Source organism: Dendrobates tinctorius, unplaced genomic scaffold (genome assembly GCF_039654945.1).
Source record: "Dendrobates tinctorius isolate UK_male_01 unplaced genomic scaffold, ASM3965494v1 ptg000048l, whole genome shotgun sequence".
Lineage (NCBI taxonomy): Eukaryota > Metazoa > Chordata > Amphibia > Anura > Dendrobatidae > Dendrobates > Dendrobates tinctorius.
In genome coordinates this window covers 27,329,938-27,357,108 of record NW_027361716.1, presented here as the reverse complement: position 1 = coordinate 27,357,108, position 27,171 = coordinate 27,329,938, and the positions used below count along the sequence as shown (strand labels likewise).

The 27,171-nt window shown below is 49.8% G+C and overlaps 1 protein-coding gene across 3 annotated transcripts in view; it reads left to right on the top strand.

Annotated features, from left to right (window-relative positions):
- EDC4 (enhancer of mRNA decapping 4) overlaps positions 1 to 27,171 on the top strand; it is a 634,971-nt gene that overhangs the window by 81,005 nt on the left and 526,795 nt on the right. For all 3 annotated transcript variants that reach the window (XM_073576355.1, XM_073576356.1, XM_073576357.1), the window contains exon 5: positions 25,393 to 25,579. In XM_073576355.1, the coding sequence (XP_073432456.1) occupies positions 25,393 to 25,579 (187 nt within the window). The remainder of the gene's footprint in view (positions 1 to 25,392; positions 25,580 to 27,171) is intronic.

Here is a 27,171-nt window from a genome sequence, read left to right as displayed (position 1 = left end):
TGCCTGGAAGGTGGCAGGTCCGACCTCTCGGCAGGAACCCCGACCTCCCTAGTGTCCTAGACATTCTACAGTCGGGATATAATAAAGGCCTTAAACCCGGCACGTTAAAGGTACAGATTTCGGCTTTGAGCTCCTTCTTCGACTACCCTTTAGCCTCCCATCCTTGGGTGGTAAGATTCATAAAGGCCACGCAGCGTCTTCGCCCCACAATTAGGCAGCTCACACCGCCCTGGGACCTCGGCCTGGTACTCAGATCCTTATGTAGGGACCCCTACATGCCTAGTGATAGAATGACCATTTCAACTCTCTCAGAAGACTGCTTTCCTGGTAGCCATTACCACGGGCAAAAGAATAGGGGAGATCCAGGCCCTGTCCACCAAGGATCCATATCTCCAAATCAGAGATGATCATATAACTTTAAGATTAGATCCGGCTTTTATCCCCAAGGTAGTCTCTTACCAGAATATAAATCAGGAGATAGTGCTACCATCCTTCTGCAGCAATCCCCGCAATGAGAAAGAACAGCGTCTCCACTCCCTAGACGTAAGACGGGCAGTTATAAGCTATCTAGAGGCCACCAAGGACTGGCGTATTAACTCAAACCTGTTCATCCTCTTCGGGGGTAAAAATAGGGGGAGAAAAGCCTCTAGGGCGTCCATCGCAAGATGGATCACCTCAGTAATTTCAGACGCCTACCAGTCGGAAGGCGCCAACCCACCAGATACCTTAAGGGCCCACTCTACTAGGGCAGTTTCAGCCTCCTGGGCCGAATGTGCAGGCGCCTCAGTCGAGCAGATTTGTAGAGCGGCAACTTGGGTCAGCCTGAATACATTTTGCTAGCACTACAAACTTGACTTGCTATCAGGCCAACATACCGCATTTGGGAGAAAAGTTCTCCAGGCGGTGATCCCACCCTGAGGAGGTGCTTTGGTACTTTCCATGGTGCTGTCAGGTGGACGTCTTGGAAAATAGGTATTAGACCTACCGGTAATGATGTTTCCAGGAGTCCATCCTGACAGCACGGGTAGTTCCCTCCTTGATAGGTTATGTTTTATGTTAAGGTATGTCATATGATGTAACATGATATCATTAAAAGAGTTATGGCATTATCCACGCTGTGGTACTTGTTGTGTCACTGAGGGAAAGGGATGGGACGGGGCCTTTTAACCTCTCGTGTGCTTTCCTGTCCCTGTAAGGAGGAGGAGGACGTCCTCCATGGTGCTGTCAGGATGGACTCCTGGAAACATCATTACCGGTAGGTCTAATACCTATTTTTTAAGTATGGAGCAATCTGCTCCTTCAAGATTTTAAAGACTAGCGTCGAACCCGTCCGGGCCAAGGGCCTTATGAATACTTAACTCCCCAATAACTTTAGAGATTTCTTCTTCCGAAATTTCCCTATTTAGCTCTAGTAGCTCAGTTTCCGGGATCGTCGGGAGCGCCACTCCCTCCAACCACTTCCTAGCCTGTGTCTGGTCAGAACGCCGGGACTCGTACAGTGAAGCGTAAAACCTCCCTAGAATGCTATTTATCTCTCGTGGATTAGTCGTTATGGAATCATCCTGACGTTTGAGCGCTGCTATTTGGGTCCCTGGATGACGACCTCTAGCAAGACTTGCCAACATGCGCCCCGCCTTGTCTCCAAACCTATGAAGCTTTACATCTCTCAAAGACTTTCCAATCATCTCCCTTTTTCTAGGCCACGTATCAAATTCTAGTTTCGCTTCCAGCCATTCTCTTTTGTTGTCCTCTAGGGAGTGTTCTTGAAACTTATTGTACTCTTGTCTAACAGAGTTACTCGTCTTTAAATATTGATCGTCCACTCTTTTCTTTATCACTGAGGTATGAGCTATGATTTTGCCTGTGAGAACGGCTTTGGCCGCCTCCCAGAGTAATATATGATCCGTCGTAGACTGTTGGCTATGATGCAAATATTCCGTCCACCACTCTCCCAGTAATTTAGCAAAATCTTTGTCTGTTTTTAAGAAATGAGGGAACCTCCATATTGTGCCCGATCCTTTTGGGTGCATGTCAAGAAGCGTCAGGGTAACTGGGGCATGGTCGGAAATAACTAGGTCACCTATCTCAGCCTCTTTTACTTTTGAAGTCCGGTTCTCACTAACTAGGAACAGGTCAATACGGGACCATGAATTATGTAGGTGTGAATAGTGAGTATATTGTCGTTCGATCGGGTGTTGTCTCCATTCATCTTGGGTTCTCAGATCAGAAGCAAAGTTGCAAAGCGGGGAGGTCCCTCCCCTCAAAGCGGAGCTGTTCTTCCCTCCCCCAAATTTTGATCTATCTTCCAAGTCTAGCTTGACTTTATCAGATTGTGTGTACCTGTCGTCTGAAAGACCTGAGAAGAGTTGGGGGTGTAAACATTATGGATGTCTAGTGTTCCGCTGGGGGTTTCTAAAACCGCTCGTACATGCCGCCCCTGATCATCTCGTTGGTACGTTACCAGTTTATGTGTAAGTGATTTATTGACTAGGACGATCACCCCTGCCTGCCTTTGGCTCCCGAGCCATACACTTCTTCCACCCAAAATCTGTGCATACAGAACATGTCATGTTGAGGCAAATGCGTCTCATGAAGTAGAACTATATCCCCCTGTAGTCTTTTTAAGTGTCTAAGTACCAGGGACATCTTTTCTGGGGTCTTAAACCCCTTTACATTCCACGTTATAATCTTAACCATACTTGTCAGCGAAGCGTTTCAATATTTTCATTTCCGGCTGCCTAAAGAGTATTGGGCGGGACAACCAACCCCCGCCTCCAGGTGTGTTAAGAGAAGTAGGCTGCAATTTAACAAAAGCATCCAAGACATTGCAGAACCTATCCATCAATAGAGGACTGAACCCCAAATTAAATACCCCAACATGAGAAACATTTACAACATCCCCTTCCCCAATTTTCCCTCCCCCTCCCCCCTTTACCACATGTGTCACAAGAACTTCCATTTTCCAGGACGTCCACCTGACAGCACCATGGAGGACGTCCTCCTCCTCCTTACAGGGACAGGAAAAGCACACGAGAGGTTAAAAGGTCATGTCCCACCCTCCCTCAGAGTTTTTCCTGTCCCTGCACGGAGGGACACACAAGAGACTTACCGGAGGGGCTCAGGGGATCGTACGGCCAGTCCAAGCCTTCCCCTGTCAAGAGGTCCCGGGGCTGAAACTCTCCGAGGGGGAGTCCCTCTGCCCCAAAGGCCAGGAGCAGGACGACGCTCCTGGAGGGAGCCGTTCCTCCCTATGGGAGGCTCTCGGCTCCAGGACGGACCGCCATAGAGGCGATGGTCGGCTCCACGTAGGCGGCTGGCCGAACGGGCACCGACGAAAGGATGGCGCAGGCGGCCCTGGGAGGCAGGAGCGAGGCCTCCAGCAGTCCGCCATATCGGGCGAAGGCCGGGGCCCCGTGGCAGAAAGACACAGCAGACCGCCGCAGCAGGCGGGGGTCGGCTCCCCGCGGCGGCAGGCCAGGCGGCCGACAAAATAGCGGCGCGGTCGGCGCCGGGAGGGGAGCGACGGCTCCAACAGGCCGCCATAGCAGGCGGAAGCCGCGCGGTCAGCCCGGGCAGGAAGTGGGCGGCCTATCGCGAGAGGTCGCGCGTCACATCTGGTGACGTCACACGCCGGCCTTGAATCTCAGCGCGCGCTACTGAGGTCCACAGTGCGTGCTCCTGAGGTCCACAGTGCGTGCTCCTGAGGTCCACAGAGCACGCTACTGCCACAGCGCGCGCTTCTGAGCCCACAGCGCACGCTTCAGAGATCCACAGCGCTCTACAGACTGCGCCAGGATGGAAGGAAACGCTCCAGCAGGTGGAGGGGTAAGTGCGCATAGCGCAGACCACCCTCCCCCATCCATCCCCACAACCCAGATCTAAATAGAGCCCCTTCTGTATTATTAGGAGAAGGTAACCCCGGCAGAATCCCCCTCGGGGGTGAAGGACCCGGCAAAGGCCACCTCCAAATCAGTTCGATGCCCCGTATGCAGGGTAAAGCTGCCAGACACCTATAACAAGACCCTATGCGGACCCTGTACCTCAAGGGTCATAGGCGAGGAACAGCCATCCCTCCTTGCCAAAATGCGATCGCTGATAAGGGAGGAAGTCCGGGCCTCTACAGCAAGCCGCGCACGTCGTCAGTCCCCCAGCCCAGGGCCGAGTCGCAAACGTCCAAGGTGGGAGGCAGACCCAGAGTCGGAAGCAAGCCCTAGTGAGGAGTCTGACTTCCGGGACTCAGATCAGGAGGAAGAAGGCGAGATACTGGGGGACGGACAGGATCAGAGCAGGAAGTACCTGTTCAGACTGGAGGACACGGACGAGTTGGTCCAGGCAGTCAGGAACACTATGCAAATAGAAGGCCCTAAACCACAGTCCAGACAGGACTTGATGTTTGGAGGACTAGTGGCCAGGAAACAGGTGGTGTTCCCCGTAAGTGAACACATCAAAACGATGGTCCAGGAGGAGTGGAAGGAGGCAGAGCGTCGGTTGATACTCTCCCGAGACTTTAAAAATAGACTGCCTTTTGATCCCGAGGAAACCCGGGCATGGGAAGAAGTCCCTAAAATAGATGTCCCAGTCGCCAAGGTTACCAAAAAAACAGCCATCCCATTCGAGGACTCATCAGGTCTTCGAGACCCGATGGATAGGAAGGCGGACGTCTTGTTAAAGAGAGCATGGGAGACGTCGGCGGCTCTTATTAGAGCCAACATAGCAGCCACCTCGGTGGCCAGGTCTATGTTTTTGTAGATGGGTCAGTTGGAGGAACGCCTAACCAACAGGACCCCTAGATCAGAGATCCTAGCGTCTCTTCCTCTCATGAAATCGGCCACGGCGTTCCTATCGGCTACGTCGGCCGAATCAGTAAGGTTTGCAGCCAGAAACGTCTCCCTCTCTAATGTGGCCCGAAGAGCAGTCTGGCTTAAATCCTGGTCGGGGGACAACGCTTCTAAAACTAAGCTATGCTCCATCCCTTTCTCGGGCCTGAGGGTATTCGGGCCAGCCTTAGATAACATTCTAGAGCTGGTGTCCGATAAAAATAAGGGTTTCCCAGAGGAAAAATCCAGGCGGCCCCAGCCCTTTCGGGGAGGCTCCTTTTCTAGGAGACAGACTGAATTCAGGGGTCGGGCAAGGTCCAATAGAAGCTCCTATAGGAGCTCCTTCAGCCAAGGTGGGAGGAACAAGGGTCCCCCATTCACGTCAACATCTAGATCAAGGAGGCAATGACGCCATAGGTATTGGGGGGAGACTTCGCCACTTCGCATCAAACTGGTCCCGAGTCACCCACAATCAATGGGTCCTCAGAACCATCGCGGAAGGCTACAGCATAGAGCTTTATTCTCCTCCCCCCGAGAGATATATTGCCCCCACTGTTGTCCTGGAGAACTCAGCAATGTGGAAGGATCTACAGGACATGGTAGACTCAAAGGTCATAGTACCAGTTCCCCCGACAGAAAGAGGAAGAGGGCACTACTCTTCCCTGTTTTCGATCACAAAGCCATTGGGCGAGGCTCATACCATCATAAACATGAAACCGCTAAATACCTGGGTCAGGTACAAGAGATTTCGGATGGAATCGATCCGTTCCTCAATCTTCCTAATAGACAGGGACGCCTTCATGTGTACCCTAGACCTAAAAAAGCTTACTACCAGGTCCCTATCCATCCCTCATCCCAGAGGCTACTAAGATTTACCGGCCCAGACCTGCCACTTCCAGTTCCAGTGTCTTCCGTTTGGGTTGGCCTCAGCTCCCAGAATCTTTACAAAGCTGGTGTTAGAAGTGGTGGCCTACCTGAGAGATCAGGGTATCGTGATCATTCCATATCTAGACGACTTCCTACTGGTGGCAAGATCCAAAGAAGAGCTCATTCGTGACACAAACCGAGCAATTACCGTAATGGAGTTCCTTGGCTGGGTGATCAATTGGGAGAAGTCGGACCTCAGGCCAGAGACCAGGTAAGTATTTCTTGGAGTCCTTCTAGACTCAGCCGACAGAATATCTTGGTTACCCGAGCAGAAGCAGAGGACCATTCAAGCCAGAACCAGAGACCTGTTGAGGCGTCAATGCTCCATAAGAGAGGCAATGGAGGTCTTGGGCCTCATGACGGCCTGCATCCAGTGTGTTCGATGGGCCCAATTCCACTCGAGATCATTACAGAAAGAGATCCTTGCGAGGTGGGACAGAAGTCAGGCATCGCTAGACAGACCCTTAAGGCTGCCAGAAAGAGTAAGGGAATCCCTTCGGTGGTGGACACAGTCCAGAAACCTTCAGGTGGGCGTACTATGGACAACCTCTCCATATGTAGTAGTCACCACAGACACCAGCGCGTGGGGTTGGGGAGCCTACATAGAAGGGAAGATCTTCCAGGGGAGATGGCCAGTAGACATCAGGACCAGATCCTCCAACTTCAGAGAGCTCTTCGCGGTCTGGGAAGCGTTGCGAAGAAACCAGTCGGTACTAAAGAATCGTCACGTCCGCATACTATCTGACAATATGACGACAGTGCCATTCCTGAAGCACCAGGGAGGGCCCAGACATCAACCACTACAGGCCCTAGCGGGAAAGATATTCGCGTGGGCGGAACGAACAGTCCGATCTGTGACCGCAGTACACCTAGAAGGCTCACAGAACGAAGTAGCAGACTACTTGAGCAGACAACGGATCCACCCGACAGAGTGGGAACTGAACGAAGAGATCTTCGACCATCTCTGTCAGCATTGGGGGACCCCCAGTATAGATCTTTTCGCAAGCTGAAAGAACTCGAAGGTCCCCAGATTCTATTCCCTGAATCAGACGGACCACCCGGAAGGCGTAGATGCCCTGAGCCAGACTTGGGGAGAATCCCTCGCTTATGCATTCCCACCACTGGCTCTCATACCGGCAGTGCTCAGGAAGATACGCGAGGACCACGCAAGAGTGATGTTGATCGTTCCATACTGGCCAAAGAGAAGCTGGTTCCCTCTTCTAGGGGCCATGGCAGTAGGAAACCCAGTCGAGCTACCCCTGCGGAAGGACATCATCCACCAGGGCCCGATCTACCACCCAAAACCCAGCAAGACTCCACCTATCGGCTTGGATCCTTAGAGGGACATCCTGAGGGCAAAGGGATTGTCGGATCAGGTCATATCTACCCTACAGGCCAGTAGGAAACCAGTGACATCCGCAATCTACCAAAAGATATGGAAAAGATTCTGTCTGGAAGGTGGCAGGTCCGATCTCGGGGGGGGGGGGGGGGGGGGGTGCGCACCCGCACCCCCGACCTCCCTAGTATACTAAATTTTTTGCAGGCAGGTTTTAATAAAGGCCTTAAGCCCAGCACTGTGAAAGTACAGATTTCAGCCTTGAGCGCCTTCTTCGACTACCAGCTAGCCTCACATCCCTGGATAATCAGATTTATAAGAGCCACGCAGCGCCTGTGCCCCACGATTAGGCAGCTCACCCCGCCTTGGGACCTGGGCCTGGTACTCAGGTTTCTCTGTACGGAACCCTACGCCCTCAGCGAGAAAATAACCATCCCTGCTCTCACTCGTAAAACGGCCTTCTTAGTAGCCATTACCACGGCCAAAAGAATAGGGGAGATCCAGGCCCTGTCCACTAAGGACCCATATCTTCAGATACGAGATGACCGTATAATCCTAAGGTTAGACCCGGCATTTACCCCAAAGGTAGCCTCCGCAAAGAATCTAAACCAAGAGATAGTGTTACCATCGTTCTGTGACAATCCCCGTAATAAAAAGGAACGGCGGCTTCACTCGCTGGATGTGAGGCGCGCAGTTCTAGACTATCTAGAGGCCACCAATAGCTGGCGCATCGACCCAAACCTGTTCATCCTTTTTGGAGGTAAAAATAAAGGGAAAAAGGCCTCTAAGGCGTCCATCGCGCGCTGGATTACCTCAGTAATCTCTGACGCCTACCAAGCTGAAGGTGCCAGCCCGCCAGATTCCATAAAGGCCCACTCTACGAGGGTGGTATCGGCCTCATGGGCGGAACGGGCGGGGGCCTCGGTTGATCAGATCTGTAGAGCAGCAACCTGGGCCAACCTTAATACATTCTGCAAGCACTACAAGCTTGATGTGTTAGCTGGTCAGCAGGCCGCATTTGGGAGAAAAGTTCTCCAGGCGGTAATCCCACCCTGAGGAGGTGCTTTGGTACTCTCCATGGTGCTGTCAGGTGGACGTCCTGGAAAATAGGTATTAGACCTACCGGTAATGATGTTTCCAGGAGTCCATCCTGACAGCACGGGTAGTTCCCTCCCTGTTATGTTATACTACGTTGTATTATGATATGTCATATGCTGTAATATGATTGTTTCATTAAACTGTTACTAGCATCATCCACCTTGTGGTACTTGTTAAATCACTGAGGGAAAGGGGGTGGGACATGACCTTTTAACCTCTCGTGTGCTTTTCCTGTCCCTGTAAGGAGGAGGAGGACGTCCTCCATGGTGCTGTCAGGATGGACTCCTGGAAACATCATTACCGGTAGGTCTAATACCTATTTTTTCCACCGTGACCCTCCACTTCATCTCACCAGCCCGAACAAACTAATGAAATTATTAAAATTACTTTGCCGGCTGTCAGGAAAACCCCCCCCCCCCCCCAAAGGGCAAAAATGACATAAAAGTTCGAAGAGAATACAAGCAATATATATCTACGTGTCCAAAGGGCGAGTATTGACAAGTCCCGCAAGCTCACTGTGTCTTCTTCAATCTAGTATGAAAATGCAACCACCAGACTTCAACACCAACAGGCAACGACCTTGAAACCTCCCTGCCTGGAATTGTCCTTATAGGAAATCCTCCCCTGTGAGGTTCTCATGTCTTCTGAGCGGCTGTTGTTGTCCTTGTTATCTCCCTCTACCACAGTGTCCATTGGAGAGTCCCGCAGACCATGGCAAAAACTCTCATAGCTTCACTGGAATTTTTCCAGATTTTGAAGGAGCCATCCGTGTGTCTTGTTTTGAGGATGGCGGGGTAAAGCAGCTGAAACTGAATGCCTTTCTTCTAGAGGAGGCTGCAGATCTGCGCTTTTTAAAATCCTCGAAGATGACCACTTTGTGGCCCTGAAGTGAAAACGGCTGTCGCCTGGCTCTGAAAAGACGCAGTATCTTGTCTTTGTCCTTAAAATCCAGATATTTCGCAATTGCTTGGCGTGGTTTCTGAGCACGTTGGTCATCGCGCCCTGTTCCGTTCAATCGTGGGTCGCGCACCACACTCCCACTAGGTGGGCCCACCCTATGAGCTCTTTCCACCCTGCACTTTTCTTGTAATCCTAGGGCCTTAGGTAGCTCTTGTTCAAGGATGTCATTGAGCTTGTCCCTCATCCAGGCACCTTGTTTTTGGATGCCTCCAGCTCTTGTTCAAGTTTAGTTGTCCTAGCTTTGATATCTGGCACCCTCTGCTCCACGTGTTCCAGCCTGCTTGTGTGCTGAGCTGCAATCTCATTAATTTCCTCCAGAGCATCTCTTACTGTCTCCTTCACTGCAGTCTTAATGTCCCCTGTGAGGTACCCGGCCACCTTCCTTGCCAGCTCCCTGCGATCTCCATATAGAAGCACCCCTGTCACAGGGCCTCTGTTACCAGGAAAGTCCGGTCGGCAATCCCCACCAGGGCCTGTGCGGGATCCTCCCGCTGTTCCGTGCTCAGACCTGGCTGCCTTCTGCTGCGCCTCCTGATTCCCCTTAGTCTTGCTCTTCCCGCTCCATGATGCTGCCGCCGCCATCTTGGGGATCTCTCCGGCTGCCTCGTGCGTCCCTGCGGCTCCGCTCCTGCCGCCTGTACTTCGGAGCCAACGGTCCACAGTGCCCCAGTGAGTAGCGATAACGGCAAGTGCCGCCCCTGTGTGCGGCACGTGCTGGCGGTCTATATGCGTCGTTCAATGTCGGGCTGGTGCGCGGAGCTCCCTCACCCCGCTGCAGCCATCCACGCTGGCGCCGGAATCGGAAGTACTGGAATGCTACTTTTGAAGCACAGTGCAAAGCTCCGAAGGGAAGATTCGTCATATTGGAGTTCAGATTTTGCTGGAATGCCTTAATGGTGCAATGTCACATTGGCAGAGCCCCTGAGGTACCAGAACAACAGAAATCCCTATATGTGAACAAATTTTAGAAACTACACTACTACTAAACTACAATGGTTTTATCTACTGGTGTACTGATCATATTATCATTTATATATGCCTCACAGAATTTTATACCACTGAGGGGTGAAGAAAGAATTTCATTTTTACCACTAAAATGTTGTTTAACCCCTTTGAGGTGAAGCCTGTTTTCTCCTTCGCCTCATTGGGGGACACAGATACTGTGGGTGTATGCTTCTGCCACTAGGAGGCTGACACTAAGTGAAAAAAAGAGGTTAGCTCCTCCTCTGTCGTATACACCCTCGCCCCTATTGCTGGCGGAACTCAGTTTTTTGCTTAGTGTCCATGGAGGCACACACTTCTGGTTTTGCTCCAGACTTTTTCTTTTTTTCCCATGAAGATGAGACACGGGCGACGGACCCTATTGAAAGGTTCCGATCTCCCCAAACCATCAACGGGCGAGCACGCGATGAGTATCGCCTCCGCGTATCCTTTCCCACACCGGGGGACATATCTGGGCCTTTTTTCCCAGACTTGTATTTTTTGAGTTTGTTATTTTATGAAGACAGATGGGGGCAACGGATCCTATTGAAAGGGTCCGATTTCCCCAAACCATCAACGGGCGAGCACGTGCGAGTGTCCCTCCACGTATCCTCTCCCGCGACGTGGGACACAATGCCGGACTTAGCCCTGACCACCCCTAGGTATTGAAACCATTGGCTGTACAGAGGCACAAGACTAGTCCATGCGGCCCACACTGCTCCACCAATGCTTTGACTGCAGTACTGCAAGGCGGCGGACGGTCCCTCTCCTCACCCCCTGAAGGGGTTAGATGGAGCTAGGGTACCTGCACCATCCTATTTTGTCAAGGCCCCCTCACATACCTGAGCTGGGAAGCTGAAGTGGATCGTCAGTGAGGAGAGGGCCTGGGAGGGCTCCTGCGGCGAAGATCCGGGGCTGGAGCCCTTAGCTGTCAGATGCCACCGGCCACGTCTGGCTGAGCGTGGCTGCAGAGTGGTGCGGAAAAGCCTGCGCAAGTAAAGCCATTTTTTGTGGCGCCATGGAGTTCGCGCTCCCCTGTCCAAAACCGTCGCGGGCAGGGGATAAATTGAGGTCGCGGCTTTAGCCAGAGCTAGGCAGCGACCGGAAGTTCTGCCTCCGGACTGCACGTCCCTGGCGGCGGTGGATAAATTTAGTCCCTGGTTTCGGAGCGCGGCTAGGCCGCAGACCCGGAAGTACCGCCCCTGGACCGGATTACATGCTGGCGGTCCGCCCCACAGCTGGTGGCGCGCGATGTTTGTGCGGAGGCATCCAGGAACGGGGGGCACAGGACTGGGGTAAGTGCTGCCCGTGAGACCACTGAGAATACTAGGTGCTACCTCCTTCTCCCCCATCCCCAGCAGCGGACAGATACAGCATGTCCGAAGAAACAGCATGCATCTCGTCGGGCTGCGTTTCCGCGGGCGCGGAGCAAGCGATTATGCAAAGCCTGCGACTCCAAACGCGCCCAGGAGCCCTCCCCTGCGACCGAGCCCACAATGCTGGTGTGGGCAGACCACAGAGGACAAGGCTCTTGATTCCCGCTGTGCAGCGCCCGGAACTCGACTCCTAACAGAACCTCAGTGTCCGTCCTCCCCTGTGACCGCGACCAATGTGCCAAGCCCCCCAAAGTGGGCCCTATCACTGTCACAGTTTATACAGTTGAGTCCCTTCAGGCCCCAGTGGCTCGCCAGCCTTAGAGGGAACCTCCACCTCACAAGAGCCGCTCGCCTGCAGGGGCCGCTCTCACTCCAGGCAGACCCGAGGGAAACAAATCCACATGGTGTCGCCCAGTCCATCCGGTGCCTTGGCATCCGTAAGTTCTGCTTCTCGCTCCCCGTCACCAGTGGTTGATAGCGAGCAGACCTCAGAATTCAACTGAGACGAGCCCCGTGACCTGGATACTCCATCGTCACGTGAAACAGTGGACAGCCTCAGAGAAGCCGTCAATCAGACCTTGGGGATTAAGGATGATCACGCAGCGGCTACAGGGCATAAGGTGGCGTTTAAGCGAGTGAAGCTGCCGCACAGAATTTTTTCCTCTGACCCGGAGTTTGAGGACATAGTGCAGCGACACAGGGATCGACCAGGCAGGTGTTTCTCGGGTCAAAAGGCACTCGAAGCTCTGTGTTAAAATGTGATAACCTTGTCGGGGTATAATACCACTTATTTGTTGGCATCGTTCCAATTTTCGAGGCGGATATCAGCGCCAAAATCGGACTCCCATCTCTTCATATATATGTTTTTGTGGCTAGTTAGGTCCTTGACGACAGATCTATACAAATTACGCAGACTCCAGAGGTTTTTATTTTTAAGGTTGCACAATAGTGAAGATAGCATTTCATAATTTAAAGTCTTCCCTTTTATGAATTTCCAAATTCTGTCTTTCAACATGGTGTAAAAGATCAGCTCAGATGAAGGTAAATTATATTTAACCCTGATCTCACTGAATTTCAGGAACTCCACCAAAAACATCCCCCACCTTTTTAATTCCAGATTTATTCGGTCGTCCATGACAGCACCACCTGAGAGAGGGGATCCGCCCTTTAGGAACAGGAAACCTACAGATACAAAAAGGGTGGCACCTCTCCCACGCATCAGTTGGTTTCCTGTTCCTAGAGGACAGGACTCTCTACAGATCGTCCGTCATGGAATCATCATTGAATACCCAGGCCGGCTGACCGACCCAGGTAGCGAGGGGGTCTCCTACCTCGGTCAGTGCGGGGTCCCTGGAAGCGCCACGGTGGGGCCGGGTAGGTCACCACGGCAGTGGACAAAGCAGGTGGAGCAGGGGTCCGGTGGATGCCGTCTCCAAAGCCAGCACCTGGTATGTATGCCCCGGTGCGCTTCCCCAGGCCCGCTCCTCCGGGTCGGTGCTGTCCCCTGGCCGGGCTCATGGCGGCGGGCGCGGGGGGTGCTGGCACTCCGGGCGGGGCTGCGCGGCTCCTTCGCGCGCGCTCCCGCAGGGCTCTGTGAGCGGCGGAAGTGACGCGGCGGAAGGGGCGGAGCGATAGCGCCGATACCGGAAGTCGGGTGCCGGCGGCCTCCGGCGCGCGCCGCGGGTGCATGCCGGTCCGGGGGTCGCGGGGCGACCCGGCGAAGGCAAGGGGGGCCGGAGCATGGGGGAGGGAACGCAAAAGCCGGGTGGGTGGTGCTATGGCAGGATGCCTGCTGACCCGGACAGGAGGCCATATAAGGCAGATGGGGACGCCGCTGGGGTGCTTCTGAAGGCCCCAGCAATGGATACGTCGGAAGCCCCCTTAGTCCAGCAGGACGAGACGCAGGAGCACCCGCAGAAACAGGCGAGTGGCCAACAGAAGAAACAGAGACGAACTAGCGACCAGAGCCGCGAAAGTTCCTCCAGAAAGGACCCCCCTGCCTCCCTCCGTGATCCGGTACCTGCCTCATCTGCATGGGTAAGAGATCTCCGTGAATGTACCCTGATGCAGTGTTCCCTTATGTTTTTTTTCAGGGGAAGAAGGTTACGGGAAAACAGAAACACAGGGAAAGTCCCCTCTGTAGTTCCCCCCTACCAGATGGCCACCCTAAAAAGTTATGCCAGCCATGCATACGGCAGACGGTAGGAGTTATTAAGGACAGGGAGTCCAGGGGTAGATTGTCAGGCCCTTATACTCTCCCCCGTTTATGCAGGTAGCGGAAGAGACACCTGACTTCACTTCAAACCTGAGAGACATGATCAGGGCAGAAATGAAAGCTTTACCTCAAAGAGAACCTTCTAGGAAAAGAGAGGCTAGTGGTTCAGGCTCGGAGGCCTCAGTCGCCCCTGGGAAGTGTGACAATTCCTCGGACTCCTCGGCCTCCTCGTCGTCTTCCTCGGATGAAGACTCTAGCCGGTTCTGCTTCCCCTTAGACCAGATGGACAAATTAGTGAAAGCTATACGGTCCACCATGGGGGTAGCGGACAAAAAACGGGAACTCTCAGCACAGGACATAATGTTCGGGGGGTTGGACCCCAAAAAACGTAAAGCTTTTCCATTGAACGAAAAGGTTCAGAGCCTAATTGATAGAGAATGGAAGAGACCGGAGAAAAGGGGCTCCATGCCACCAGCCTTTAAGCGGAGATACCCCTTCGATAACCCGGTAGTAAGCAGATGGGATAAAGCCCCGAAACTAGATGCAGCAGTAGCCAAAGCATCTAAAAAATCCGCCATACCATTTGACGATATGGCCTCCCTGAAAGATCCGTTAGATAAAAAAAGCGGATTCTTTCCTTAAAGGGACATGGGAGATGTCAGCAGCGCGTTAAGACCAGCGGTAGCTGCCACCTGTACAGCCAGATCTATGATGGTCTGGCTGGATCAGCTAGATTCCGAACTAAGAGATGGAGCTTCAAGATCATCTATTTGGAAAAATTTGCCCATCATTCAGAATGCCGCGGCGTTTTTAGCCGATGCTTCTGCAGACTCTGCAAGAATGGCGGCTAAAGCCGCAGGTCTGTCTAATGCAGCGTGAAGAGCGCTCTGGTTAAAATGCTGGCCAGGAGATATTCAAGCCCGGTCCCGTCTCTGTTCCATTCCCTGCGAGGGGGAGTACCTATTCGGCCCCGTCTTGGACGAATTGTTGGAGAAAGCTGGAGATGACAAAAAGAAATTTCCCAGTCTCCCGAACCCCTCTTACAGACGTCCCTTCGCCAGGAAAGGGTTTTTCCGGAGAAGGCCGTCCAGAGATCAGGGCAGATGGGATGATAAAAAAAGGAAAGGTACAGGATTCATGTTTGGGGGAGGGCGCCAGGAAGGTCCAGCTCGGGATACGAAAAAGCCGCCCCAATGACTAGTTGCCCCAGTAGGAGGGAGACTAGCTGCCTTCTACCCATCCTGGTCTCTGATCTCCAATAGCAGCTGGATATTGGGGATAATAGCCGTGGGACTACGACTAGAGTTTTCTAGGGTTCCCCTTGATCAATTTAAAATCACCCCACTCAGGTCATCTGCGGCAGAACAAGCTGCCCTGGAAGCCGAGGTTCATAACCTGTGCGCTAAGAAAGTCCTGATAGAGGTTCCAGAGGAAGAATGGGGGAAGGGGTTCTACTCCCCTCTGTTCCTGGTCCGCAAACCGGACAGCTCCTTTAGGACAATAATTAACCTTAAGGCCCTCAACAAATTTTTGGTCATACGTCCCTTTAAGATGGAAACGATTAAATCTGCAATAAAATTGCTGTTCCAAAACTGCTTCATGGTGGTAGATTTAAAAGACGCATACTTACCATATACCCATCCATGCAGGCCATCAGCGGTTCCTCAGAGTGGCGGTTCAGTTGGATGGGTCAGTTCGACATTTCCAATATGCGGCCCTCCCTTTTGGAGTGGCAGTCGCTCCCCGAGTATTTACTAAGGTGATAGCGGAGGTCATGGCCCATCTACGTGAATCGAACATTCTGGTGATCCCCTACCTGGACGATTTTCTTATTGTAGGTAAAACGGCGAACCATTGTTTACAACAGCTACAAAAGGCAATGTCTGGCCTAGAACGGTTAGGATGGTTGCTGAACGTCAAAAAGTCCCGGTTGCAACCAATGAAAGTCCAACAATTTTTGGGCCTAACCCTGGATTCTGAAAAACAGGAATGCCGTCTGCCTCCGGACAAGCTTGTTCGCCTCCATTATCAGATCCTGAACGCCTCCAATAACCCCACCATGTCCCTCAGAAAAGCCATGTCCCTTCTAGGCTCTCTTTCGGCCTGTATCCCGGCAGTCCAGTGGGCCCAGTTTCATGCAAGGAAACTACAGAGCGAGGTCTTATTACATCAAAAAGTCCTTGGAGGTTACTTGGAGGGTCAGCTAACCTTATCCCGTAACACAAGGGAGTCCCTAGAGTGGTGGTTAGACAAGGATAACTTATCAAAAGGGGTGCCCTGGGAGTATAACGTAACCCGCATAGTCACCACGGATGCTAGTCCTTACGGTTGGGGAGCTCATTTGGGTGAAATTTTAGTCCAGGACCAATGGCAACATCATCAGTTAGGAATGTCATCTAACCTAAAAGAATTGACGGCAGTAGAACAGGCGGCTAAAAAGCTCCTTGTGTACCTACAGGGCCATCACGTGCGAGTGTTCTCCGACAATCAGGTCACCGTGGCATACATCAATCACCAAGGCGGGACTCGTTCCAGACCCCTGATGTTTGTAGCAGAGCGGTTGTTCCATCTAGCAGAACAATACTTCCTATCTTTAACAGCATTGCATATAAAAGGAAAAGACAACATCACGGCAGACTTTTTAAGCCGCAATCGGCTAAAGCAAGGGGAATGGTCTTTAAACACCTCCATATTCAATCTGATTGTTCAAAAGTGGGGATATCCAGAGGTAGACCTATTCGCCACCAGAGACAACACGCAATTGAAACAATTCTGCTCCCTGAATCCCAGAGAAAATCCTCTGGCGGTAGATGCCTTCCTGATAAACTGGGACTTCAAACTAGCCTACGCCTTCCCTCCCCTATCTCTTCTACCCCTAGTGATGAGGAAAATCAGGAAAGACAGAGCAAGGGTGATAGTTATCGCTCCGTTTTGGCCCAGGAGAGCATGGTTCTCATGCCTCAGGACCATGTCGGTGTCCGATCCTTGGGTTCTGCCGGACATCCCGGATCTCCTGTCCCAGGGCCCAGTCTTCCATCCTCAGGTGGCTGGCCTTCATCTGACGGCGTGGAGTTTGAACGGTCATTATTAGAAGAGAAGGGTTTCTCCGCAGACCTAATTAACACCCTACTTAAAAGTAGAAAAATCATTACCACAAAAATTTACGTTAGGATTTGGAAAAAATTCCTTCAAAACTCAAAAGTAATCGCTGGGGATTCAGCACCTATAATGCAGATATTAAGTTCCTACAAAAAGGTCTAGACATGGGACTCTCTACCAGTACCCTTAAAGTACAAGTGTCAGCCTTGGGGGCTCTGTTTAGCTGTAACATTGCTGGTAATTATTGGATAAGCAGATTCATTAAGGCAGCAGGGAGATCCAGGCCAATAATGAAGGATAGGTTTATGCCGTGGGACTTGAACCTAGTCCTCACTGCTATGACAGAGACTCCATTCGAACCTATCTCGTCGGCTTCCCTAAAAAACCTGTCCCTCAAGGTAGCCTTCCTGGTAGCTCTAACATCAGCTCGCAGAATAAGCGATATTCAGGCTTTATCTAGGTGTCCTCCTTATTTACAGTTTAAAGAGGATAGGGTAATACTTAGACCTGATCCAGCGTACTTGCCAAAGGTAGTTTCTAGTTTCCATAGGACACAGGAGATAGTTCTGCCATCCTTCCTCCCTAATCCAACTAACGAGAAGGAAAGGAAACTACACACCCTGGATGTCAGGAGAGGCCTCATAGAATATCTGTCAGTCACCGATCCCTGGAAGAAAGATAATGTCCTATTTATCTCTCATCAAGGCCCCAGAAAAGGTTGTAGAGAATCAAAAAATACACTAGCCAGATGGATTAGAGAGGCGATTGCAATAGCATACACATCAAAGGGCAGGTCGCCACCCGGAAAGCTGAGGGCGCATTCCACCAGGGCAATGGCAACCTCATGGGCCGAAAGATCAGAAGTCTCCATCGACCAGATATGTAAGGCGGCTACTTGGTCCTCTCCGAGCACCTTTTATAGTCATTATAGGCTAGACCTGGGTGCTTCCACAGACCTCTCTTTTGGTATAAGGGTGCTGCAGGCTGTAGTCCCTCCCTAAAGCTGATATTACTCTCTGTAAATCTCTCAGGTGGTGCTGTCATGGACGACCGAATAAAGTCTTAGTTACTCACCGGTTAACGGTATTTTTCGGAGTCCATGACAGCACCCGTATATTCCCTCCCTTATAGTTTAATTGGGGTGTGCACGTCTTTTTTCTTGTATATGCTCACTGGTGATAAAAGTTATAATTGTAAAGAATACTGTACATAAATCATGCATTAACCTTGGAAGTCCTCTTGTGCTCTGTAATCCAACTGATGCGTGGGAGAGGTGCCACCCTTTTTGTATCTGTAGGTTTCCTGTTCCTAAAGGGCGGATCCCCTCTCTCAGGTGGTGCTGTCATGGACTCCGAAAAATACCGTTAACCGGTGATTAACTAAGACTTTCCCCCAAACCTCTGGTATCGGGAGATCATCCATCAGTGCCAATGAAGATAGAGGCAACTTTAAGATTTGCTCTGCTTTTTTGATATTTTTAGTCGGCTTAATGAGATCCCTCCAGGCTGAGATTATCGGCTGGAATATAGGATGAGAGGAGTTCGCACTGTGCTTTTGTAGAAGGAAGTAAATGAAAAGCTTTCGTGTGGAACCTCTATCACTAGCATCTCTCTCCAAGCTATACCAAGCTGGATGCGTCGTGTTTTCAGTAAACCAGTGCCTGCTCTGTTTGATGAGTGAGGCCTGATAATAAGAGTATATGTTAGGCAGTCCTGCGCCCCCATGTTTTTTATTTTTATAAAGCAAGTCTGCAGATATTCTTGCTTTTTTACTTTTCCAAATAAATAGACGGATGAGCTCTTGAACTTTAACAATGGTTTCTTCCTTGTGCTGGAGATATTGTGGACACCAGGGGAACCTCTACCATATTTTCTGGGGTTGTTCAAAAACCTCTGGCTTCAGGTCACACAGCACATTAACCTCATTGCTAAGGACTTCATAATTTCACCAGAAAGAGCACTTCTTTCATTAGACATGGAACAATTTGATGATTCGGTAAGACACATTATTATTCACATCCTCTTAGTGACCAAGACCATGTTAGCACAATGGTGGAAGAAAGCCGAGGTTCCCAAGTTTTCAGACATACTTGACAAGATAGGCCAACATAGCGATTTATAACGCAGATATGCGATTAACAACAATCACGTCCACAAATATACAAAAAAATGGAAGACCTGGAACAACAAATTTCTTACCAAATAGACTTACCAAGAGGCATTATATTTTGAGGCTTAAAACTTGGGCGCTGTAGTACCGGGATGCTGTATCTCCTTCCAAGAATGTTACCCCATAATAAGGATTGTTGATTTTTTTTTCTTCCTTTATGTTAGTCGTTATGTGTTATTTTATGCCTATTTGTGGGCTCTCTAATTTTTTAATTTTTTTTCCATACCTGTACTAGGTTGTTTACTCCCCACTCCCTTCCCTCCCTTCCTACCTTCCTTTCCCTACCCTGTTTGTTTTTTTTTTTTTAAAACAATAAAATTATTTGAAAAACAAACAAACAAAAAAAGGCACTCGAAGCAAGGTATCCATTTTCCCAACCTCCGTGGAAAATGGAAGGAATCTCCGACGGTGGATCCACCGGTGTCGCGCCTAGCCACTATAACCCTGTTATCCGGGCCTAGCGTTTCCTCTATTAAGGATCCCACGGATCACCTCATAGAGAGCTCAGTATATGAGACGTCAGGATCAGCGCTCTCTCTCGTTCGCAGCAACTGGGGTAGCCAAGGCCATGATCTCATGGTCAGAATCATTAAACAAGGTCACGCAGGAGCAATAGCTACCTGCAGAAAGATCGGAAATCGCGAGTCAGATTGTGATGGCCGGAGATTACGTAATCAATACGTCTTTGGAGGCGGCCAATTGCTCGGCACTTGCTGCCGCTAACGCAATTTCCATCAGAAGAGCTCTATAGTTAAGGACATGGCATGGGCGTGGAATCTTAAAGTTGGATAAACTTATCTCCGACTCCACAGGAGGAAAGAGCAGTTTTCTCCCTCAACAAAAGGTCAAACTGCCTTTTCGCCATCCTTTTTAGGCACGTTTTCAGCCTTTCGCAACCCCGGGTGGACCACAGCGGCCAATTCCGCCGCTTAAGGGCGCCCCGACCAGGATAGGGGGCGGCAGGTCGCAAAGGAACAACCCATTGGGGAGAATGCGAACTCAACAGCCAGATCGAGGGGATCCAGATTCCAAAGATCGTCAGCCAAATGACTCGAGGTGCTTGCCAGACACCAGCAAGGTGGGCGGCCGGCTACTCTGGTTTCGCTGCATCTGGTTCAGTGTCGCGCACAACGCATTGGTAAAGGAGTTGGTGGCCTCAGGTTACAAAATAGAATTTGTCAGATACCCTCAAAGACGTTTTTTTTTCTTTCTCGCCTTCCCAGGGTGGATACCCAGACAAGAGCTCTGTTGGAGCCATTGAATCGCTCCAACGCAATGGAATCATTGTTCCCGTGCCAGAGCACGAAAGGACTCAGGGCTTCTATTTCAACGTGTTTTCGGTTCCCAAAAAGGACTGGTATGTCAGACAGATTTTGGACCTGGAACATCTGAACAAATTCATCAGGATCAGACATTTCCGGGTGGAGTCTCTCTGTTAAGCCATATCGGCCATGGAGCAGGGAGAATACTTGGCCTCGGTCGACATCCAGGACGCATATCTGCATAGTCCCATTTTTCCTCCTCGTCAGAGGTTTCTACGCTTCGCCATCAGGGTCGACATTTTTCAGTTCGTGGCGCTTCCTTTTGGGTTAGCCACGGCTCCCAGAGTGTTCACAAAGGTTATGGCAGTTGTCATGGCCATACTGCATTCTTGAGGCATAGTCGTCTTGCCTTACTTGGACGACATATGGGTCATAGGCCCTTCCATACGGGCACGCGAGGAAAATGTTAGCATCACGCTAGATACTATTTCCCGCTTAGGGTGGCTGGTCAATGCGAAGAAATCCTCCCTTGTGCCAGCTCAGAAGATTTCCTTCTTAGGAATGATCTTCGAAACTTGCCGAGGGTTAGCAATTCTCCCTCAGGAAAAAGCTCTAGCTCTCCGGCAGGGAGTTCGGACTCTTAGCCAACCAGTCCCTCATACCATTTGTTTCGGGATGAGGATTCTAGGGAAAATGGTGGCAGCAATGGGAGCGGTACCGTTCGCCCAGTTCCATTTTTGCCCCCTGCAGCACGCCCTCTTAGCAGCCTGGGATAAGAATCCTTTCACGCTCGATTGACGGTGCCAACTGTCCTCTCAAGTCAGGCAGTCGCTCGGATGGCAGATAACCAGTTCCTCTCTGACCCAGGGGAAACCCTTCCCCCCACCCCCCCCCAGATCATTGGTTGGTGGTAACAACCGTCTCCAGTCTCCTCTGCTGGGGAGCAGTGTTTCGCCACCACATAACCCAGGGACAGTGGTCGCCACAGGAGGCACGTCTCCCGATCAACTTATTGGAGATACGAGCGATTCGGCTGACTCTGCAGCAGTTTTCACCACTTCTTAGCATGCCGCCCCGTCCGAGTTTAATCGGACAACGCCACGGCGGTGGCTTACATAAATCACCAAGGGGACACCCGCAGCAGAGCAACTATGCGCGAGGTGGGGCACGTTCTTCAAGTGGGCCGAAGCAAACCACTCAATGATTTCGGCAGTCCACATCCCGGGTGTGGAGAATTGGGCGGCGGACTTTCTCAGCCGGTGGGGTCTTGTGTCCGAAGAGTGGTCACTGCATTCTTAGGTCTTCCATCATATTTGTCAACTGTGGGGAACTCCGGATGTGGACCTGATGGCTTTCAGGTTGAACGCCAAGGTACCCACATATGTTGCTCGGGCCAGGGACCCGCAGGCGATCACTGTGGAGGCATTGGTTCCGCCATGGAACCAGTTCCGCCTCCCATATCTATTTCCCCTGCTACCACTACTTCCGAGAGTTATCAAAAAGATCAGGACGGAAAGAGTTCAGGCAATTCTGCTGGCCCCAGACGGGCCCGTCGAGTGTGGTACGCAGATCTAATGCAGCTGCTCGCCAACGTTCCTTGGCGCCTGCCAGAGCGCCCAGATCTACTTTCTCAAGGGCCGATCTGCCACCCGAACTCAGGGGCCCTGTGTTTGACGGCATGGCCGTTGAATCTTGGGTTCTAACCCAGGCAGGGTTCAGGAGCAAGGTGGTCGCTGCAGTGGTTAGCGCCCGGAAGCCGGCTTTGGTACAAATTTACCTCCACAGCTGGAAGGTGTTCCTTGCTTGGTGTTGAGGCCGCGGTGTTTCTCCACTGAGATTCTCGATCCCCAACATCTTGGCCTTTCTCCAGTCGGGCCTAGACTCGGGCTTGGCCCCAAGTTCCCTCAGGAGACAAATAGCAGCCTCATCCGTCCTGTTCCAGCGCAGAATTGCTACCAATTTGCAGGTGAAGACTTTCATCCAGGGAGTCTCCCGCTTGGTACCTCCCTATAAGGCGCCTATGGACGCCTGGGACCTTAACCTTGTCCTAAGTGTTCTGCAGGAAGCTCCATTTGAACCGCTTCAGGATATCTCCTTGGGGTACCTTTCCTGGATAGAGGTGTTCCTAGTGGCCATCACTTCTATCAGGCGGGTTTCAGAGCTGGCGGCCCTATCCTGCCGAGCTCCGTTCCTCACTTTCCATAAGGATGAGGTGGTGCTCAGACCAGCCCCTCCTTTTCTGCCAAAAGTCGGGTCCTCATTTCACATTAATGAGGATGTTGTCTTGCCTTCATTTGGTCCAGCATCGGTGCACCATATGGAAAAGGCTCTTCACACGTTAGACCTGGTAAGAGCCCTCCGGAGGTACGTGTCGTGGACGGCGCCCTTACGTCAGATGGACACACTGTTCGTGCCCCCTGAAGGGCGCAGGAAGGGACTCGCTGCCTCAAAATCGACCATAGCCAGATGAATTTGTTTGACTATTCAGGAGTCCTACCGCATTAGAGGCACACCGATTCCAGCAGGGATCAGAGCGCACGCTACTCGGGCAGTGGGCGCCTCTTGGGCGCTTCGGCGGTACAGGTTTGCAAAGCAGCAACCTTGTCCTGCCTGCACACATTTGCCAGACATTATAATAGTCATACTCAGGCCTCAGCAGATGCGAGCCTGGGAAGAAGGATTCTCCAAGCAGTGGTGGCGCACCTGTAAACAAGAGGTGCATGTAGCTTGGATCAGTAAGTCAATCTCCCACCCAGGGACTGCTTTAGGACGTCCCACAGTATCTGTGTCCCCCAATGAGGCGAAGGAGAAACAGGGATTTTTGTGATACACACCGTAAAATCCTTTTCTCCGAGACGCTCATTGGGGGACACAGCACCCACCCTGTTAGCCAGTTGGCTCTGTTTTTGTTTAATACGCATTTATTTGTGATATGAGGGTGGTCCTTTTCTGGACATGTTGTACCAGTATTAAGGCAGATTCTGTTGTTCTCCTACTGCTTTGGCACCAAACTGAGTTCCGCCCACAATAGGGGCGAGGGTGTATATGACGGAGGAGGAGCTAACCTCTTTTTTTCGCTTAGTGTCAGCCTCCTAGCGGCAGAAGCATACACTCACATTATCTGTGTCCCACAATGAGCGTCTCGGAGAAAAGGATTTTACGGTGAGTTTATCACAAAAATCCCTTTTTCGTCTTAATGAACAGGCCAATTTTTACAATTCTGACCACTGTCAGTTTGAGGTAATAACTCTGGAACGCTTCAATTGATCTTGGTGCACAGCTCCCGCAAAGCAGTTTGTTTGGCGCTTGTCGGGAAGGGGTTACACCTGAAAGTCTCCTCTACGATTGCATCTCATTTGCTTCATTTTAAATCCAAAATGGTGTCATGCAGATCACAAATCGCCAAGATTCGGCCACTGTCAAAATATTTATGGACTTAACTGTAAATTATTTGTTTTAATTATATAGAAGAGGAACCAGAAAGTTTTAAAATGTAAGATCGGTTGGGCTTCAAGTGGTCATATCCCCAGGCACAGGGAAGATGGGAGATGACTTCCAAACTTGAGAATGCCCTTTTAAGGCTGTGTGCCCACGTAAGCGTTTTTGAAGCGTTTGTCCCGGTCAAAACGCTTCAAAAACGCATAAAAGAAGCATCCCATTCATTTTAAATGAATTCTGCACTTTTGGTGCACATTGATTTTTTTTTTTTTTTTTCTGCTCAAAAAATGCTTAGCGGCCAAAAACGCAGCATGCTCATTAATTTTGCGGAAAAGTCTGCGTTTTTGCTATTTTCTATGAGTCAGAAAACGCGTGGAAAAAAGCATCACGTGCGGTTTTTAAGCGGAAAACGCACAAAAAACGCGTGGAAATAAAACGAGCGTTTTCTGGGAAGAATTGTTCTGCATACATGGGCACATAGCCTAAATCTCAACAGTGCAGCTTCCCACAGTATGGCTGCTGTATCGGTCAAAAGCAATGTCTAAAGTCCCCCCCAATACATATTAGACTAATCTTGGTCGAACCCACAAATATCTACTAGTTCAGCCAACCGTCTATGGGTATGTGCACACGCTGCGGATCCGCTGACAATTTGGCCCTGCGGATCCGCAGCAGTTTCTGCTGCGTTGTACAGTACCATTATTTTCTATGAAAAACAAAAAATGCCTTGCACATGCTGCGGGTTCAAATCCGCAGCATGTCAATTCTTTGTGCGGAATCCACAGCGGTTTCACACCTCTTCCATTATAGGGGTGTGAAACCGCAGGGCTAATCCGCAGGTAAACCACAGGTCTTTTGACTTGCGGATTTTGCAAAATCCGCAGACCAATCCGCAGTGTGTGCACATAGCCTAATATGTGTAAGGGTCCCGGAATAAGGATTTTCGAAGGAGATGTCAATTGGACATGTTTGATTTTGGACTGTATCGCTTTGTGTTACTGAAAATCGCAAACTAACATGTCAGTGTATGGTTTTCTTATAGATTACACTGAAGTGCTCTTCTCAGTCTCTGCTCCTGTGAATGAGAGAGGTGACTGGTATGACAGTCGGTGGCTATCTGAGGTTTATAGTGGCCTCAAGATGTGACGCTAGTGAAAGCTCAAGTTTGTATGTAACTCCTTTTGTTACTGCAAACTAATTTGCTCATTCTCCCTCGCAGAGGGGTATACGTTTATCCCGTGTTAATCGGCTGCTCCTTGGGGCCCTGGCCTAATAAACTTGTCCCAAAGTATGTCTTGTGTGTAATTAGCAGTTATCACCTCTTCAACAGAAACTCTGTGGATTTTATTATTTTTGTTGCTTTAGTGGGTCCATTTGGAGACATGCTTACTTTTATCTGAGAATGCCACGTCCTTTCTTCAGCGAGCGGGTAGATGTAATTTTTTTTCTCCCTGTGATTGCTCTTGCAGATGGACAGCAAGAGAGATTTTAAAACAGAATTTACTTGCCTATTACCATTATATCTGTTGGTAACAGCGTTTATAATTTTTAGGTGCCAGGTTTTTTTTTTATGACAACGTACAAAACCTTCATTGGCAATGATCCACTGATGATCTGTCATCCTCATGTGTAACATATAAGGAGAAATTGGTTAAGATTGATCTTTGATATGAGTTTATATTTATCATGCTAAACTTTGTTTCTGAATAACCAGGTTCTAATGGAACAGCAATGATAAGGGTCCTCAGCATCACAACAGCCGAACGGATTCTGCTAAAAGGAATTACTGGTAGCGTTACAGACTTGGCATTTGCTCATCTCAATTCGGACCAGCTGGCATGTCTGGATGAAGCAGGAAGCCTCTTTGTCTGGCGACTCAACATGGAGAATGGAAAAATAATGTGCGTTTTTCTTTAATTAAACATAATTTTTCTTGTTTAAATTTTCATGAGATACTGTTAATAACATATTATTTCAGTAGTTTAATTAACAAAAAAAATGATCACAGTTTACTACTTTATTTCTGCGGAGTGCGGCAGTACACCACATGTGGCAGTAAACAGCTGTATACACACACATCAAGGATCAACAGGATCGGCTGTTAATGTTAATCTGCCACCATGTTGTTGCATTATGTAGGAACAGAGACCTTGATCCCAGCAATATCACTGGCTTGGCTGCTTGCTACAATTTTGATACTCACTGTTTTCTGCATATCTAGCAGTTATCTGAATGCTGAGCTCTGTATAATCTCGCCCATATCATTGATTGGCAGCTTTCTGCCTATGCAAGGTTTATGCAGAAATCTGCCAGTCAGTGGTGGGGGCGGAGTAATAGAGCTCATGAATATGGAGGACTATATTACAGCAGGTGGTAAAATTGCATAATTTTAAAATTGTAAAGTTAGCAGATTATCAAAACTACATCAAGCAGCCCAGTAAGTGACATATCGCTGGAATCAGGGTCTGTGTCTCTACATTATGCTGCCCTACAATTATACAAGGTTGTAAAATTTTTCTTTTAAACAAACTGTCACCACATTTTTGACTACTAATGTGCAGTGGCATTGAGGTATTGGTACAGTGAATACCTCTAAAACTGTCTTTTTGAATTCATCCAAAGACATAGCAAGCATCTCTAACACCAGTCATGGCACCCTTAAAATGGTTTCAAAAATTAAATATTTCTCAGAAAAGTATTGCAATGACACATATTTTGTTATACACGTGTTTATTTATGTGTATTGGAACAACAGAAAAAGAAGGCAAAGTGGACAGAATTTTTCACAAAACTAGAAAAATTGGCCATACAAAATTGTCACTGTTCCAAAATTATGGGTAAACAACTTTGTTTCAAGCATGTGATGCTCGTTCAAACTCAACTGTGGCAAGTAACAGGTGTGGGCAATATGAAAATCATGCCTGAAACCAGATAAAAAGGGGAGAAGATGGCTCTCTCTTTGCGTGGTCTCTGTGTGTGCCACACTAAGCATGAAGAGCAGAATGAGGAGAAGACAACCCTCTGAGGACTTGAGAAACAAAACTATTGAAAAATCTCAAGGTTACAAGTCCATCTCCGATGTCTAATTGTTTCTTTGTCCATGGTGTGTAACACATTCAAAAAGTTTACATTCTATGTCACTGTAGCTAATCATCCTGAAAGTGGACGGCAGAGAAAAACTAATGAAAAGTTGCAAGGCAGGATAGTACGGATGGTGGATAAGCCACCCCAATCAATTTCCAAAGAAATTCAAGCTGGTACTGCAGGTTTCGGGTGCATAAGTGTCAGAATGAACTATCAACATTTGAATGAAATATAACTTTTGGCAAGAGACCTATGAGGACACCACTGCTGGCACGGAGACATAAAGCTAAACTTCAGTTTGCCAAAATATATACAATTCAGCCAAAATCCTTATGGGAAATGTCTTGTGGACAGATGAGACCAAGATGGAGCTTTTTGGTAAGTAATGCACATCATTCTACCGTTTACC